Source organism: Oncorhynchus kisutch, linkage group LG11, assembly GCF_002021735.2.
Source record: "Oncorhynchus kisutch isolate 150728-3 linkage group LG11, Okis_V2, whole genome shotgun sequence".
NCBI classification, from domain to species: Eukaryota; Metazoa; Chordata; class Actinopteri; order Salmoniformes; family Salmonidae; genus Oncorhynchus; species Oncorhynchus kisutch.
In genome coordinates this window covers 48,866,512-48,886,020 of record NC_034184.2, presented here as the reverse complement: position 1 = coordinate 48,886,020, position 19,509 = coordinate 48,866,512, and the positions used below count along the sequence as shown (strand labels likewise).

At 40.7% G+C, this 19,509-nt stretch overlaps 1 protein-coding gene across 1 annotated transcript; it reads right to left on the bottom strand.

Moving 5' to 3' along the window:
* Window positions 1–6,202: 6,202 nt before the first annotated feature.
* Window positions 6,203–9,516, bottom strand: LOC109898823 (PR domain zinc finger protein 8-like). The gene is made up of 3 exons (XM_020493890.2): window positions 9,452–9,516; window positions 6,739–6,916; window positions 6,203–6,460 (listed from the first exon to the last, which is right to left on the bottom strand). The coding sequence occupies exons 1-3, from the start codon at window positions 9,514–9,516 to the stop codon at window positions 6,203–6,205; spliced, it is 501 nt and encodes a 166-aa protein (XP_020349479.2).
* Window positions 9,517–19,509: the final 9,993 nt, after the last annotated feature.

The window sequence follows — 19,509 nt, the reverse complement described above, 5'->3', positions numbered from 1 at the left end:
GTGCATTTATCAGACCCAAAACCCATGAGGGGTGCGCTCGTTCAATGGTACTTTCTGTGCCTACCATGTTGACCACGGGTACCGGGGAATCAGGGTTTGATTCTGGAGAGGGAGCCTGAGAAATGGTTACCACATCCAAGGAAGGCAGCAGGCGCGCAAATTACCTACTCCCGACTCTGGAAGGTAGTGACGAAAAAGAACAATACAGGACTCTTTCGAGGCCCTGTAATTGGAATGAGTACACTGTAAATCCTTTAACGAGGATCCATTGGAGGGAAAGTCTGGTGCCAGCAGCCATGGTAATTCCAGCTCCAATTTATTGCCATGACCATATTTAACAATATGTTGCAACCTACAACCTATACCCTGTTCAAAGGCATTCGAATGGCACACACCCAATCCCTGTCTCAATTGCTAGCACACAATACATCATAATGACAAAGCAAAAACTGTTTTTTAGAAATTTTAGCAAATGTATTAAAAATAAATATACTTTATTTACATAAGTATTCAGAACCTTCGCTATGAGAATCGAAATTGAGCTCAAGTGCATCCTGTTACCATTGATCATCCTTGAGATGTTTCTACAACTTGATTGGAGTCCACCTGTGGTAAATTGATTGGACATGACTTGGAAATGCACACACCTGTCTATATAAAGGTCCCACAGTTGACAGTGCATGTCAGAGCAAAAACCAAGCCGTGAGGTCAAAGGAATTGTCTGTAGAGCCCCGAGACAGGATTGTATCGAGGCACAGATCTGGGAAAGGGTACCAAAAAATGTCTGCAGCATTGAAGGTCCCCAAGAACACAGTGGCCTCCACCATTCGTAAATGGAAGAAGTTTGGAACCACTAAGACTCTTCCTAGAGCTGGCCGCCCGCCAAACTGAGCAATCGGGGGAGAAGAGCCTTGGTCAGGGAGGTGACCAAGAACCCGATGGTCACTCTGACAGAGCTCAAGAGTTCTTCTGTAGAGATGGGAGAACCTTACAGAAAGACAAAACATCTCTGCAGCACTCCACCAATCAGGCCTTTATGGTAGAGTGGCTAGATGGAGGCCACTCATTATGGGGTATTGTGTGTAGATTGATGAAGGAAAAATACAATTTAATACATTTTAGAATAAAGCTGTAACCTAACAAAATGTGTAAAAAGTCAAGGGGTCTGAATACTTTCCGTGGGTACTGTACATTAATTGTCTTATCAGTGTCTATGTAGCCTGTTGGCATCGGCTACTTCTATAGAGAACAGTTCATTGGGGCCATCAACTGGAAAGGTTTTTTGCAGCTTGATAAAGGCTTCATCAGCGCTTGTGAAATCCATATTTTGCGTTCCCTTCCATACCCACAGCACTGCTGGAAGGCAGAATTGAGATTTGATCTCATTTTCCTCCAGTGACTGTGATTGGCAGGTAATCCTTACGTTTCTTTCTCAGCTTTGCAGACAGATCCTGGACTAATCCAATGGTCTAGCCTTGGATTCTCATCCCCTTTCCCGGTTGTGCCTTCAGAATGTTGACTTTGGTCTGATTGTTCCATTGTTTGAAGATTACTCTGTGTGGGTATTTAGCGTTCGATCCTATTGCGTCATTCCAGATGCTCTGGTGATATTCCCACCTCAAGTTACTCTATCAGTTTGACTACGTAAATGGAAAGATCCATTTTTCCTCATCTTCTAGTAAAGACAATATTCTCAATAGTCTCATTCTGTTTTCTTGCTGATCCAATTTCTCTTCTAAAGTTAGCTTTTTTTTCAAAAGGCACATTTTGTTGCTTTGTTTGTTCATGCACACACCTTGTTTGTGCGTGTCTGACACGATGGCCTCCACTATCTTTGAGGCAAATCTACTTTTTAAAGGATCATGATCTTGACACTAAAAACAGTAGCCTGGACATTCCCTATGTTGACGGACTGGTGAGTTTAAATAGGGTAGTAGTGAGATCCAGGGGCACAACTTTGGTTTTAGAAGTGGGGGGGACATAACTTGGGGGGGGGGTCCTCCCATTTTTGAGAGGACCCATTTCCTGAATTTCTACACAATCTAATATGACCCATGGCCTTTCTAGTCATCTTTATTTAGAACAACATAAAGCAGAAATGTCCATTCATCAAGCTAGGTAAAAGATCATTATTAAATATGTTTAAGTGATTGATAAGACTGAACTAGATCAATGATAATTCAATAATCAATATTGTTTTGCACCATCTGATCCTTCTCAGATGAGGCATGACAAATAATTACATTGGTGTACAGTTATACATTATCCATGAATAGAATCAATGTTTAAACAAGTGAAATTACCATTATTCCCAGATCCCAGACTGTAGCTTACCCATTAACTCAATTCACAGAGTGTTATAATATACTATATTATAATATACTTTAAAATTGTCCTGAGGTCTGTAGATTGGTCTTCCCTGGCTGTCTGACCCTGCAGAGACACCTGTCTCCATCTGATCCTGCTAAGATACGATGAGCATAGTGTTGTGTACTGACTGTGCACCATGACCATAAAGCCTGTAGAGCTGTTTATACTGTATCCGTGTGAAAGTAGGGAATCTGACAGATCAATAACGTAACATTGCTATACTGACTAGTAAAAACTGATATTGCACTGAAAAACCTTCAGAATAGTTGATTTAATAATTTGATTCAGGTCAAGTGCGATTGAGGCAAAAATAATAGCTAAAGTTAGTGAGCTGACTTTAGCTAACTAGTTGGCTCACTATCTCTGCTAGGTAATGGTACTTCTGTTGAAACGGGACAAAACAAAGGCTACAAAACATTTCCATACATACAACAGCTGCTAGATACTGCTACCTGACAGATACTGTAGCTACAGGCTAGCTAGAGCTGAACTGGCTGTGGTAGCTACTAGCTAGATAACTAGCTGCTAGTAGTTCATTCACTTCAGTCAAGAGGGGATGAAACATTACCTAATGTAACATGTCAGTTACACTATTAGCTTAGCTCTAGGAATAAAAATATTTTTCTGTCAAAAAGCATTTACCTTGCCTGCTAGATCAGTCGACTAGAGTCGGCAGTTTCTGCTCTGCTTGTTTTTACAACTCTGAGAAAAAGTGCAACAGACAGCAGAAGCTCTACCTTCACACAACCTGTCCACATGCTCTGCGGTGCCTGTTCGGTCTTAAATCCAGATGGCTGAAACTGGAAAACAGCCTACCCAACCTCTCTGAGGCATCCGCATGGTACTAAAGCACACCGGAGCCACGTTTTGTATCACAGTGCAATGATAAAAGTGGGGGGTACGAACATGCAATTTCAGAATGTGGGGGGTCATGTCCCACCCTGTGCCCAGTGAAAGTTGCGCCTCTGGATTCAACTTGAAGTAGTTCTCAAATTTCCCTGTACCCTACTTTTAAATCATGCTGAGAATAATTTGGGAAATCATCTTTTCACACTAGACCATTTGTACATATAAAATTAAACATTAAATTAAACAGTTCAAAGCCACAGTTCAAGGAAAAATACAGTACTCCTGTTTTATAAAACAGGGTAGCCTAGTGGTTAGAGCGTTGGACTAGTAACCGGAAGGTTGCAAGTTCAAACCCCCGAGCTGACAAGGTACAAATCTGTCGTTCTGCCGCTGAACAGGCAGTTAACCCACTGTTCCTAGGCCGTCATTGAAAATAAGAATTTGTTCTTAACTGACTTGCCTGGTTAAATAAAGGTAAAAAAATAAATAAATAAATAGGGTGCAGTTTTCTGTGCTCGCCTGAAATGGCTCTTTCTGCAGGTGATTAGAACCCGAAGCGAATCTTCATTCTGTTAATTAGGACTAATAATGTGTCGGTTTATATAAACACATGCACATGTATTCCATAACATCTGAAACAGAACTATGATTCTTTGACTGAATAGTCAGTTAGAGTTTGTGCTTTCCATGGTGAATAAAATTACGTTACAAAGATTGTACTCTGAGAAGGTCGAAGCCTGACTTTCCTATGAACCTTCAGGTCCTGGTGCCCATTTCCCACCTCATTTACCTGCGATAGAAAGGCAATTTCTGTAGGCCAGGTTTACCCTGAAGCCTCAATTAATGGTTCTTATACTGTACAATAGTGAAACTGAAAACTCTGTAAGAACTTGTGCTTTTTGTCAGCTGTCTTCATATCTCTGCAACAAGATATAACTCAGGTCACTTTGGCAAAACAAAAGACTTGTCTTAAAATGAATCAGTGCAAAGTGATTATTCCATTTCAACCTCTAACCTCTATGCCTACCCTATGGTGTTGCGTTCACTAGGCCTATCTGAAGGGACTAGATAGGTGTCAACAATATGGCTAAAGCGCCACCCAGGAGACATCACTCTTCTTTCAGATCTGTGAACACTTAGGGCAGGTTGAAATGTAACTGGGCCTGATTTCTGAAATGTGGAAATAACACACTCTAAGGTGCTAGGAGCTCTACTAAAACTGATAAGAAATGTAACCTTTCCAGCATTGTCAATGTGAGAAATTGCCAAAGAGTTGACCTTGTGTGCCATTCGATATTGGTTCTATTTGTCTTCAGGGTCCAGATGGCTTGTTACCTTAAGGCCACCGTAACTAGCTATTAGATTCAGTGTTTAATGTTCAGCATGATTAACCAGATATTGTGCTAATTAACAGATGAAGTCATTGATTAAGATCTGTTATCGCTGGCAGCATGTAAAATCTAGATTATAAGCTTGATGAATGATAAAGACAAGAGTCAGACTATTGTGAGTGATGTTCCAGGTGTAATGTTTTTTTTTTTCATAACATAATCCGTTGTTTTTCACCACTATAATGAATGACCTAATCCTGTATAACACTTTGATTCGTATTGTTGGTTTTGGTACTAGCCCCACTTGGCCTCATTACCCACCTTCATTAAACAAGTTGAAAAGACCAACAAGTATCTTGGAATGTGATTGAAATCAATCAATAGAACAGGGGCAGACTTTGGTGTGTATGAATTATTTAAACTAACACTACTCAAAGGGCACACTGAATCTGAGAATAATTCGTATAGCACTGGTTAGAAGATAATTTGCTGAAAACAGTCATCTAAATTCTAGAATGTCAGATGGAAGTTTTGTAAGGCTCCAAAAATGGGTCAGTTGCTTTGTTATTTAACTTCAACAAATCACGACCCGCCATAGGATATCAATAGTGACAAGGGTTGGCTGTTATTTGAGTGATGGATTGAGAGTCAAACTATCTATTGGTGTGAGGCCAGTGACCTTTATAGAGGAGACCTACATTTTCCCTGCCATTTGAGTTGGAAAATGATAGCAGAATTCGACCGCCGGAGCGTATGACAAAATCAGCGGTACAAAACCAAAGATATTGATCGGTTTTAAGCAATCGATTTTGTGTCGTGATTACTATAAACGGTTATACTAACATCACTAATCCGAGGTAAAAAGGATATATAATTACCCTCAATTCGATGTGATCAAAACGTGAGGTGTGTAATTTAGTAACACATATACAGTCCACATACAGGAAATTAGCTCTAAAATAAAATAATGTAATCTGTAGCTTTATTGGACAATCTCACAGCTAAATATGGCACAGAAACCTAAACATTTATGTTCAACTGCAATCAGACCAGTAAACTGAGGAACACTCGCTCTCTCGTGTCTCTCCGGAGCATAATCCTCATCTCTTTGCCTACTCACACCAGTAATAATTCCCTGAGGTTCTTAACCGTTTCAACATACCAGCACAATATCGGAGTGATTCAAACCTATCACATTTTGGAACCAGTCCTCTTCGACGCCTATGGGATTCTACTGTATAGTATAGGATTTTATTTTACAGGATTCCAATACAATAGACAAATCATATCAGATTTTGGAACCAGTCCTATTCGACGCCTATGGGATTCTACTGTATACTATAGGATTCTATTTTACAGGATTCTAATACAATAGACAAATCATATCAGATTTTGGAACCAGTCCTATTGGACTTCTATGGGATTCTTTCGTATAGGATTTTATCTTAAAGGATTCCAATACAAGAATCCTATCAGATTTTGGAACCAGTCCTATAAGATAAAATCCTATAGGAGAGGTCCTATAGGATTCGATCCTATAGGATCAAATCCTATAGTATAGGTTCCAAAATCTGATAGGATTTTCTATTAGGGTTGTTTTATTGGAATCCTTTAGGATTTTTTGGCTAGGTTGCTGATTAAGAGCTGTATTTCTATAGCACTTTCCCAAGTCTCTCACCGGCATTATGTCCTCTGGTTGAGATGTCAGTGAAGCCCAGTAGATGTGACAGCTCCTGGTCATACCACACCAACAGTTCCTCATCCTGATGGATTTCCTTAGTGGTCCGGAAATACAGCTGGCCTCCCTTCAGGAACGATTCGGTGTTCTGCTCCTCCCGGTGACGTGCCACTTGCACCAGACGCAGCCAGGACAGCACGAGAGCAGAACTCCGCATAGCCTCGGGGCCCACCTGTTCAGAGAAATCATTATGACATAGAGACATCTGGATCGCCTCTCCTCAATCATAGTGAAAACATTTAATTGATTGGAATTTGTAAAGATGTAATGCAATGGCTGGTCAATCATTTTCCACTGGTACGTGGATGACAATCAAGCCATTTTGTGGTATATAATTTTCTTAACAAGATTTTGATTTAGCCTATGAGTCTCTGTTTTGCATCCTTGTGTCTCTGTGTGGTATCCCAGCTTGCAAGCCAAAATGTGTTATTAAATAGAAAATAAATGTACCCTGAACACGTATGATTTGCTTCTCTTGTCGCTGGATTTTAGCGCTATGAAGGCGATGGTGTCATGGAACGTGTTCTGAAGGATGCACGGGCCGAACTGTGCCCCAGCAGGGATGTTGCACATGACATGTACGCTGGAGTAGAGGACTGTCGCATGGTGGTGGAGGAATTTACCATCGCTGGTCCAGAGGGAATGAGGTAAAAAATGATGGTTCATGGTTTGTCTGTAGAAAGATGCATTATTAAAATGATAGTTATTTGAAAGTGTAGGACATTTTAAATGTGATGAATCGAGACTTTGAATATGATGCTTTTGCGAAAGAGTTATTAGAATACAATATATTAGGCTTAAATATGCATCATCCCAAATTAGTAGGCCAATATAAATGCAGTGTAAAACTTTTCCCTGTTAATTTACAGCATTATACTGGCAGCAGAGTTGCTGTTACAGGGATGCTGTAAAACATTTTACAGTAAGAACTGTAATCATTGCAGCAACACTTCTTGCGAAGTGTTGCTGCACCAGTCTTTTTTTGTATATATCTTAATCTCACTTTCTATCTACAAACTAAATATACTTTTCTACAACCCGCCTCACCCAATATGGTACGGATCTGCTATTTTTATTCCTTATAACTGGAACTTCCATCAGGAGCTAGCCAGCTAACTAGCTACTAGTCATTGTTTGCCACGGCACCTTTTTCTCAGTCACCAGCCAGCCTTAGCTCGGACAACACCTGCCAGTCTGCATAGTGCGATATTAACCCAGATCATATCGGACTGCTTCTCTCTACCACATCACCGGATTCCTGCAGCTCTGGATCATTACACCAGATCATCGCAGATAGCTAGCTGCAAACGAGTGGCTACTGTTAGCTAACGCCTCTGTCCCGAAGCAAGCACCAGCTAGCCTTGAGCTAGCCTCGAGCTAGGCCCATATACCAGCTAATTCTAGGGCTACAATACCTCCTTTGCCAATTGGCCTGGACTACAGGTTAACTGATTAGGATTTTTCAACGCAGATACCAATACCGATTATTGGAGGACCAAAAAAAGCCGATACCGATTAAAATCAGTTGATTTATTTATGTGTAATAAATGACAATTACAACAATACCGATTGAACAATGAACACTTATTTTAACTTAATATAATACATTAATACAAATCTATTTAGTCTCAAATAAATAATGAAACATGTTCAATTTGGTTTAAATAATGGAAAAACACTGTGTTGGAGAAGAAAGTAAAAGTGAAATATGTGCCATGTAAAAAAGCTAACGTTTAAGTTCCTTGATCAGAACATATGAAAGCTGGTGGTTCCTTTTAGCCATGAGTCTTCAATATTCCCAGTTAAGAAGTTTTAGGATGTAGTTATTATAAGAATTATAGGACTATTTCTCTCTATACCATTTGTATTTCATATACATTTGACAATTGAATGTTCTTATAGGCACTAATCTCGGAAGTTGATAGGCTTGAAGTCATAAACAGCGCTGTGCTTCAAGCATTGCGAAGAGCTGCTAGCAAACGCAGGAAAGTGCTGTTTGAATGAATGCTTACGAGCCTGCTGCTGCCTACCACCGCTCAGTAAGACTGCTCTATCAAACCATAGACTTAATTATAATATAATAAACACACAAATATGAGCCTTAGGTCATTAAGATGGTCAAATCCAGAAACTATCATTTTGAAAACAAAACGTTTATTCTTTCAGTGAAATACAGAACCGTTCCATATTTTATCGAACGAGAGGTATCCATAAGTCTAAATATTGCTGTTTACATTGCACAACCTTCAATGTTATGTCATAATTATATACAATTCTGGCAAATTAAATTATGGTCTTTGTTAGGAAGAAATGGTCTTCACACAGTTCGCCACGAGCCAGGCAGACCAAAATGCTGCATATAGACTCTACTTGCACAGAACACAAGAGAAGTGACAATTTCCCTAGTTAAATACTGCCTGCTAACATGAATTTCTAAATATGAAAATATATATATAACTAAATATGCAGGTTTTAAAAAATATACTAGTGTATTGATTATAAGAAAGGAATTGATGTTCATGGCTATCTGAGCAGCTAACCGATCGCTGCAGCTGTACATAGTCTATCGGTAAATAGCCCACCCATTTTTACCTGCCTCATCCCCATACTGTTTTTATTTATTTACTTTTCTGCTCTTTTGCACAACAATGTCTCTACCTGTACATGACCATCTGATCATTTATCACTCCAGTGTTGATCTGCAAAATTGTAATTATTCGCCTACCTCCTCATGCCTTTTGCACACAATGTATATAGACTCCCCTTTTTTTCTACTGCGTTATTGACTTGTTAATTGTTTACTCCATGTGTAACTCTGTGTTGTCTGTTCACACTGCTATGCTTTATCTTGGCCAGGTCGCAGTTGCAAATGAGAACTTGTTCTCAACTAGCCTACCTGGTTAAATAAAGGTGAAATAAAATAAAATAAAATAAAAATTGGTGCGACGACAGTGCTGTTTTCGCGAATGCGCTTGTTAAATCATCACCTGTTTGGCGAGGTAGACTGATTCGATGATAAATGAACATGCAACGCATTGATTATTTGCAACGCAGGACAAGCTAGCTAAACTAGTAATATCATCAACCATGTGTAGTTAACTAGTGATTATGTTAAGATTGATTGTTTTTTATAAGATAAGTTTAATGCTAGCTAGCAACTTACCTTGGCTCCTTGCTGCACTCACGTAACAGGCCCCTCGCCTTGAACTTTCTTTGCGTCTCAGCCATCAGGGGCTACAAGAATGATCAGATGAATATTGTCATTGAGAAAATTCTAAACAAAACGAGACATGACCTTTTTCAAGGTCAGTCTCGCAAAAAGACGCATTCTTTTTGCGTGCTCCACTAAGGCAGTTATTTATCTTATAACTTGTCCTTGTGGTAAAAATGATGTGGGTAAAACAAAGCGAGGTTTAAAAGTACGTATCTCAGATCATCGTAGCACCATTATGTGTAAAAACTTTACTTATCCAGTTGCGGCCCACTTCTTGGAGGCAGGCCACTCGATTTAGTCTCTGCGTTATATTGGCATCGAACATGTCACCCTCCCTAGGAGAGGGGGTGACCTTGATAATTTATTGTTAAAACGAGAGGCTGCCTGGATCTTTAATTTAAAGACCCTTGCGCCCTTCGGTCCCAACATAGACTTTGATCTGAAAGCCATTCTTGTGATTACAACCCTTTATTTTGCTTTGCTTGAGACAATGTGTTGAGGAGAGAGTTGAGTTATTGACTAGATTGGTAGGGGTTGGGCTTGCAGGTGGCTAAGGCTGGCTGGGCGGTCTGGCTGGGCGGTATGGCAACTGCTCAGCCTCCGACCACAAGTCACTACAAAGGGTAGTGCGACCAGCCCAGTACATCACTGGGGCCAAGCTTCCTGCCATCCTCTATACCAGGCTGTGTCAGATGAAGGCACTAAAAATTGGCAAAGACTCCAGCCACCCTAGTCATAGACTGTTCTCTCTGCTACCGCAGAGAGCCATAAGACTCCTGAACATGCAGTCAAATGGCTACCCAGACTATTTGCATTACCCCCCCCCCCCCTCCCCACATCACTGCCACTCTCTGTTGTCATCTATGCATAGTCACTTTAATAACATTACCTACATGTACATACTACCTCAACTAACCGGTGCCCCCCCCCGCACACTGACTCTGTACCGGCACCCCCCTATATACATTTTTTTTTTTTTTTCTGCTGCTCTTTAATTACTTGTTACTTTTTTCTCTTATTCTTATCCATATTTTTTTAAACTGCATTGTTGGTTAGGGGCTCGTAAGTAAGCATTTCACTGTAAGGTCTACACCTGTTGTATTCGGCGCATGTGACTAATACAATTTGATTTGATTTGAAGACGAATTGGCAACAGACAAACAGAAAACACAGGTATAAGTACACAGGGGATAATGGGGTAGATGGGCGACACCTGGAGGGGGTGGAGACAAGCATAATGACAGGTGAAACAGATCAGGGCGTGACAATTATACAATGGAGAATTTTTTTTAATTTTTAATATATATAACCTTGAATGAACAGGTGTGTCCAAACGTTTGCCGGTACTGTACCTTGCAAGTGCAGTTAGTTTGAGAATCATAATGTGCAAGTGGACTTCTGGTAAAGATGCTATTGTGAAAAGATGTTGGACTACTTGGACGACTACTTGGACGATTTTAATTGGCTGAGACAAAATGTGTAACGTAATTATCTGCTCAGCTGTTTGGTCAGGTTGGCCAATGAGAAAAGCTACCAGTTAGCCATTTTAGACAAATGGTTTAAACCATGGTCTTAGCAAAAGTTCAAAGTATGGCCCCATTTAGCTGAGGAACTCTCAACTCCGTTCTCCTATACTGAACAAACATATAAACTCAACATGCAACAATTTCTAAGATTTTACTGAGTTACAGTTAATTTAAGGAAATCAGTCAATTGAAATAAATAAATTTGGCCCTAATCTACGGATTTCACATGACTGGGAATAACTATATGCATCTATTGGTCAAAAATACAGTACCTCAAAAAAAGATGATTTCCCAAATCAAGGGCGTGGATCAGAAAACCAGTCAGTATCTGGTGTGACCACCATTTGCCTCATGCAGCGATACACATCTCCTTCGCATAGACTTGATCACGCTGTTGATTGTGGGCTGTGGAATGTTGTCCCACTTCTCTTCAATGTGCACCTTTGTAATGATCATTCTGTTTAATCAGCTTCTTGATATGCCACACGTCAGGTGAATGGATTATCTTGGCAAACAAAAATGCTTACTAAGAGGGATGTAAATACATTTGTGAACACAATTTGAGAGGAATAAGCTTTTTGTTTGTATTTAAAATGTATTGGATCTTTTATTTCAGCTCATGAAACATGGGACAAACACTTTACATGTTGCATTTATATTTCTGTTCAGTATATATCAAAGCGGAGTTGAGTTTTGATGACTGGTCACGGGATTTGCTAGCAATAACATTGAGTCACACCATCAGTCGATTCTGAAAACGCTTACCTGTACCTATGTTTGTCCTGTACAATTGCAGTCCTTCTGCGGGGTGCTGAAATTCTTACTTTTAATAAAAACTTTTAGCGAATACAACCACCAACTTTTCCCTCGTTGCTCGTACTACGTAAGCTGAGACTCAATTGGGGCCATGCTATCTGGAACCCTTAGTCATGACCATAGTCTCTTCATTGCCCCTGTGGCTGTCACCCTTCACCACCCACCCCTAACCTGCCTCTGTTGGGAAACCTGCATATGGTGGGAAACGGAGCGCCATACAACCCCCAGCATACCCAGCCTCTCACTCACACACACACAGCTGTGGTTTCACGTGAAATAGCTTCCATCACAGCTGAGCAGAGAGAGACAGAGGACAGAGAAAGAGAAGGGAAGAAGAAAGCAAGAAACAGACAGACACACATCTGACCTGACAGCTCTGCCTGTCACTTCCCATGACATTAAAACGATCCACTCACGCACTTCACTCAAACACACTTCGCAGGCAACTGTAAAATATCCCTCCTCCACACAATCAATGATCCACTTACACACACTATCCATAGAGCAGTTCTGCAGATGTATCTGCTTTGCTAGACCTTCCTCTGAGTTTGGTGGCGGTGAGAGGGAGGGAGGGATGGGAGGTCCTCATTTGACTCTTTAATAAACGAGGGCCTCTCCTCCCTCTCTCTTCTCCACTGTGTGACAGGGCCATCAGGGGAAAATGAAAGGCAATCTCTTCTGTCACAATATGGCTCGTGGCCTTTCAACTTCTAATGAACTTGAAGGCCATTCATGGGCCCATTGGCGTGAGAGTAATGTGGAGAGATGTGTGTGTGTTTGTCAGATATCTTGTTTTGCTGGTAGTTATTGCTGTGTCTTTTTGTAGTTGTGCTTTTAGTCGTTGTTGCTGTGCTTTTCAACGGTGTGCTTTTGTCGTTTTTGTAGCGATTTTTTTCATTGTGCCTTTTGTTTTGTTATTGTTGTGCTTTTTGTCATTGTTGCTGTGCTTAGTTAAGTTGTATGACAATTTTAAAAAGACACAAAACCCATGCATGAATAAAACCCTGGAGGATGACTCTTTAAGGTCAAAGACACAGAAAGATTAGATAATGCTTTGTCTTTTCACAGAACTGTGTCTTTGCGTCCGGAACTGGCTCCCTCATAACAATACAGCATTACAAAAGTTACAGAGGTCATTGTGGTCTTTCATGCCCTGACACAACCATCTAGACCACGCTGACAGCAAATATCTCCTCGGAACAAAAGTCGATTTCTCCCCACATGAGAGAGTTAGAGTTGTATTCTGCCCAGTTAATGACGCGTAAACAGAGTTGTGAGGAGCTTTGTTGCGTGGGACTGGGTCGAATTCAGACATAACAGCGAGCTCCCACAGAAGTCCTCCACGTGCGAATCCGAGACCAGGATTGTTTCCATTGTGGGTGTGGTAGCGAAACAACCTTCATTTGCATGCAGTTAACATATATAATTTCTCCCGAGAGTGGAGTAACTTATCTGGAGTGCTGCATAAAACAGTCCGTTTCAGCAGCACCCTGGCTAAAAAGTGGCAGAGGCTGCCGAACTATTGTCAAATGTCCAATAAGGTGCACTTAATGGTTTCAATTGGGACTCTATCCCCGCTCTTCCAACGAGAGAGTGATGTATTTTTTAGTTCAGTGTGGTGATAGAGCAGTGTTTGATAAGAGTCGCATTTGATAGATCGGTGCTTAACTAACAGTGGAACAAGCGCCTGAGTTGTCTACCCCTGGTCTAACAGTTGTTTATGTTTGTTTGTGTTGCAGGGTCGTTGTATCAACTTCACACAAGTAAAAAAAAAAAAAAGGATTCCATTCGATCACATCCTGCCCCTCGCTCTCACAACCCTCCCCTCCAGGCCAGAGGTCTCTAGTCCGGCCCTCCTCTCCTTCCCCTCTCTCCGTCTCCATTCCATCCCCAGTCTCCACACCTCCCTCCTGCTCCGTCCCTCCCTCCAGAGAGGAAGGAAACTGCTCAGGGATTTCACCATGAGGCCAATGGTGACTTTAAAACAGTTACAGAGTGTAATGTCCGTGATTGGAGAAAACTGAGGATGGATCAACAACATTGTAGTTACTCCACAATACTAAACTAAATGACAGAGTAAAAAGATAAATAATAAAATTATTCCAAAACATGCATCCTGTTTGCAATAAGGCTCTAAGGGACAGATATATTTACTGGGGGGTGGGGGGGCTGGTCCCACTCAAGGCGTCATAAAGAAAAATGCACTCCTCTCCCCAATGTTAAAAGTATTTTCACATGACCTTTCCCCTTGTACTGTAAAATAAATTGCACACCCTCCCCTTTCATAGAATTACCTCAAAATAAATAACTGTAGTGACCCTGTATTTATAAACATGGATATCGACTTTGCCACTTCAACATGCTTTTGTGGCACAGTCGATGCCACGGAGGGCTATGGGCCATAAGGTTGAGAATTCAACGACCACCACAGACAAGCTCACTCTCCCTGCCTGTTTCATTACACTCGTTTCAGAGCAAGCTACAGACAATGATCAGCTAGGGGAAATCTGATTTTCAACATTTTGAAGTCATATTTATAATTATTAATAATATAAATATGACTTCAAAATGTTGAAAATCAGAGAAAATATATATCAACAGTTTTCTGTGCCAATGCATCACAACAAATAAACAAAGCATACTGACTTCCAGCACTTCAATATCATGGTTTGAGTTTTCAACACCATAATAAAAAGACTGTCAATCTTGTAGGTATACTCAGTATCGAACGCTTGGCAATCTCCGAATGTCATAAAAGTGTTTTATGTTTTGTATCAGAAGTCTGTTTCCATTAATCGCTAGACAATTTGGATTTATTGATTGTATTTGTGAAGAAAAAAAACATATATACACACAGTACTTTGTACTTCAGCAAGCAAGTTAGCAAGCTACCATCATTACCATAGCAACACCATCATCAGCATAATCAATTGTTTGTTTTAGCTATAGCTAACAGCTCAAACAGAGAAGGCTATCAAATAGTTGAGAAAAACGTTCATTTTGCTACTTGTACTAATTTTATTTTTAATTGAAATAGGACAAGAACTGCTGATTTTGGCTTAAGTTTTTTGAGATGCTGTTGCAGTATAAAAAAACAATCTGTGAACTGAATAAAGCAGACAAAGCTTGGGAATGAGATAGAAACTAAATTACCAAGATAAATGAAGATTATGTACAGATAGATGTCTGCTCTTCACCCAAGACCTTGGTGGTAGACTTACCAATACTAGAGGGAAAGAACAACAAATCTCGTATTTCATACTGTGAGCCCCTTCTGGCACACTGCCCTGTGCACAAAATAGCCAAAACATTGAAAGAATGGTATTGGAAAAGGAAGACCGATCTCAATCAGTGAGGACAATGATGAAAACTGCCCCAGTCTGACCGTTAACGACTACCATAACGGCACCGTCATGGTTCAGGGGTCGGAAAGCAGCCAGGAAGACTTCCCTAAGAGAAGAAGCAAAGGAGCATGAAGCTTCTCCACAGACCAAAATCGAGACAAGCCCTCCAAACTGCAGCCCCTTCTCTCCAAGACTCTCCTTGGATATCAAATCTCTCAGAGATAGTTCTCGAAAGAGACTTTGCTGAGTTCAAGGACAAATGTACCTACTCAGATTGAGACATTTACATGTGTGCAATATGGCCCCATCAGTAAGTAAAGTTATGTTAATGGAGATCTAAATGCTAGAACTGGTAAGCAGACTACATAGATTTAGGGAGAAATCCCCATGAACACAGTGCTACATATGTGTATGAATCACAACTAACTACACAGAGACACGGTTATGACAGTATTGTCAATAAATATGGGAAACAAGTGCTCCAGCTCTAAAAACCTGGGTCTGCACATTGTTAATGGCAGGACGAAGGGTGACTCTCTAGGTAGGGAACATATTGCTCCGCATTAGGAAACAGTGTGGTCGAGTAGCCAAGTTATTGTTACTCTTTGGGTATTTATTATTTTATTGTTATGTGTTTTACTTTTCTATTATTTCTCAATTTTCTTTTTCTCTGCATTGTTATTATTTTTTTTTATTTTTTCACCTTTATTTAACCAGGTAGGCTAGTTGAGAACAAGTTCTCATTTACAACTGCGACCTGGCCAAGATAAAGCATAGCAGTGTGAACAGACAACAACACAGAGTTACACATGGAGTAAACAATAAACAAGTCAATAACACAGTAGAGTCTATATAGAGTCTATAAGAGTCTATATACATTGTGTGCAAAAGGCATGAGGAGGTAAGCGAATAATTACAACTGCATCCAGTTTGCTGAGTAGAGTATTGGAAGCTATTTTGTAGATGACATCGCCGAAGTCGAGGATCGGTAGGATAGTCAGTTTTACTAGGGTAAGTTTAGCGGCGTGAGTGAAGGAGGCTTTGTTGTGGAATAGAAAGCCGACTCTAGATTTGATTTTAGATTGGAGATGTTTGATATGAGTCTGGAAGGAGAGTTTACAGTCTTGCCAGACACCTAGGTACTTATAGATGTCCACATATTCTAGGTCGGAACCATCCAGGGTGGTGATGCTAGTCGGGCGTGCGGGGGCAGGCAGCAAACGGTTGAAAAGCATGCATTTGGTTTTACTAGCGTTTAAGAGCAGTTGGAGGCCACGGAAGGAGTGTTGTATGGCATTGAAGCTCGTTTGGATGTTAGATAGCACAGTGTCCAAGGAAGGGCGAGAAGTATACAGAATGGTGTCGTCTGCGTAGAGGTGGATCAGGGAATCGCCCGCAGCAAGAGCAACATCATTGATATATACAGAGAAAAGAGTCGGCCCGAGAATTGAACCCTGTGGCACCCCCATAGAGACTGCCAGAGGACCGGACAACATGCCCTCCAATTTGACACATTGAACACTGTCTGCTAAGTAGTTGGTGAACCAGGCAAGGCAGTCATTGTTGGGAAGGGCCCGTAAGTAAGCATTTCACTGTTAGTCTACGCCTGATGTTTACGAAGCATGTGACACATAACACTTGATTTTAAAAACTTGATTTGATTGATTTGAGACATGGGTAGGTAGTGTACCACGCCTAGGAAGGGAAGCTGCCACAGTGAGCACAGTAATGTGGAAAAACGGTAGGCAACTTTGGTGGATACTCACAATCTTGACTCCAGCCTCGTCAGAGAATGTCTTTAATCTCTCCCTCATCACCTGTAAGGTGAAGAAAGATACATCATTCTGCTTTAGCATCAATCAAACGAAATCAATTGTTTGATTGATTAATGTATTCATAAAGCCCTTGATGTATTTATAAAGCTCTTCTCACATCAGCATGTATGCTTTACAGTAACCTGATCTGGACTCCATAGAGCAAGCAAAAGGCTCCCTTTGAGTCAGTGGTTATGATAGACAGACTATTACTAGATGTAGAGATAGAGTAATGTGGGTGAAAGAAAAAATACTAATTTCCATTTCCACAAAATGGGTGATAAAGTATTCCTTGTCTTCTAATTACAGTTGACATCAGAAGTTTACATACACTTAGGAAGGAGTCATTAAAACTTGTTTTTCAACCACTCCACACATTTTTTGTTAACAAACTATAGTTTGGCAAGTCAGATAGGACATCTGCTTTGTGCATGACACAAGTAATTTTTACAACAATTGTTTACAGACAGATTATTTCACTTATAATTCACTGTATCACAATTCCAATGGGTCAGAAGTTTACATACACTAAGTTGACTGTACCTTTAAACAGCTTGGAAAATTCCAGAAAATTATGTAATGGCTTTAGAAGGTTCTGATAGACTAATTGACATAATTTGAGTCAATTGGAGGTGTACCTGTGGATGTATTTCAAGGCCTACCTTCAAACTCAGTGTCTCTTTGCTTGACATCATGAGGAAATCAAAAGAAATCAGCCAAGACCTCAGAAAAGAAAATGTAGACCTCCACAAGTCTGCTTCATCCTTGCGAGAAATTTACAAATGCCTGAAGGTACCACGTTCATCTGTACAAACAATAGCACGCAAGTACAAACACCATGGGACCACACAGCCGTCATACCTCTCAGGAAGGAGACACGTTCTGTCTCCTACAGATGAACGTACTTTGGTGCATTAAGTGCAAATCAATCCCAGAACAACAGAAAAGGACCTTGTGAAGATGCTCGAAGAAACAAGTACAAAAGTATCTATATCCACAGTAAAACGAGTCCTATATCGACAAAACCTGAGAGGCCGCTCAGCAAGGAAGAAGCCACTGCTCCAAAATCACCATAAAAAAGCCAGACTACGGTTTACAACTTCTCATGGGGACAAAGATCATACTTTTTGGAGAAATGTCCTCTGGTCTGATGGAAAATAAATAGAACTGTTTGGCCATAATGACCATCGTTATGTTTGGAGGAAAAAGGGGGCAACATCTCAAGACATCAGTCAGGAAGTTAAAGCTTGGTCGCAAATTGGTCTTCCAGATGGACAATGACCCCAAGCATTCTTCCAAAGATGTGGCAAAATGGTCTAAGGACAACAAAGTCAAGGTATAGGGTGGCCAACACAAAGCCCTGACCTCAATCCTATAGAACATTTGCCTCATGGAACGATACACATCTCCTTCGCATAGAATTGATCGGGCTGTTGATTGCGGCCTGTGGAATGTTGTCCCACTCCTCTTCAATGGCTGTGCGAAGTTGCTGGATATTGGCGGGAACTGGAACACGCTGTTGTAGATGTCGACCCAGAGCATCCCAAACATGCTCAATGGGTGTCATGTCTGGTGAGTATGATGGCCATGGAAGAACTGGGACATTTTCAGCTTCCAGGAATGATGTACAGATTCTTGCGACATGGGGCCTTGCATTATTATGCTGAAACGAGGTGTTAGTGGCATATGAATGGCATGACAATGGGCCTCAGGATCTCATCACGGTATCTCTGTGCATTCAAATTGCCATTGATAAAATGCAATTGTGTTTGTTGCCTGTAGTTTATGCCTGCCCATACCATAACCCCACAGCCACAATGGGGCACGCTGTTCACAACATTGACATCAGCAAACCGCTTGACCACACAAGGTCATACACGCTGTCTGCCATCTGTCCTGCCATCTGTCCGGTACAGTTCATCCATGAAGAGCGCACTTCTCCAGCGTGCCAGTGGTCATGGCGGCAGGGTAGCCTAGTGGTTAGAGTGTTGGACTAGTAACCGGAAGTTTGTAATGATCATGCTGATTAATCAGCTTCTTGGTATGCCACACCTGTCCCGTGAATGGATTATTTAGGCAAAGTAGAAACGCTCACTGAAAGGGTTTTAAACATGTTTGTGAGAAATAAGCTTTTTGTGCTTATGGAACATTTCTGGGATCTTTATTTCAGATCATGAAACATGGGACCAGCGCTTATATTTTTGCTCAGTATATTTGTAGTACAGACACTACTTCTACTACTTGCCCCAATTTTTCTACACTAGTAATTTAAATGTATACACTTGACTACCATAAAAACAGTTTGACACTGTTACCATTTGTAGTTACACTTTGTCATTACTCAGGGGACGATTCAGACTTAGGAAATGTATGATTTTTTAAAGCGTTTTGATTTAAGCACTCAGTATTTGGAATTCAGACTTACCTTATGAAGACATTTAGTAGATTTAAAAACATCTAATCTTCTAGATTATTTAGGGTTAAGAAGGCATTTATGAATCTACCTA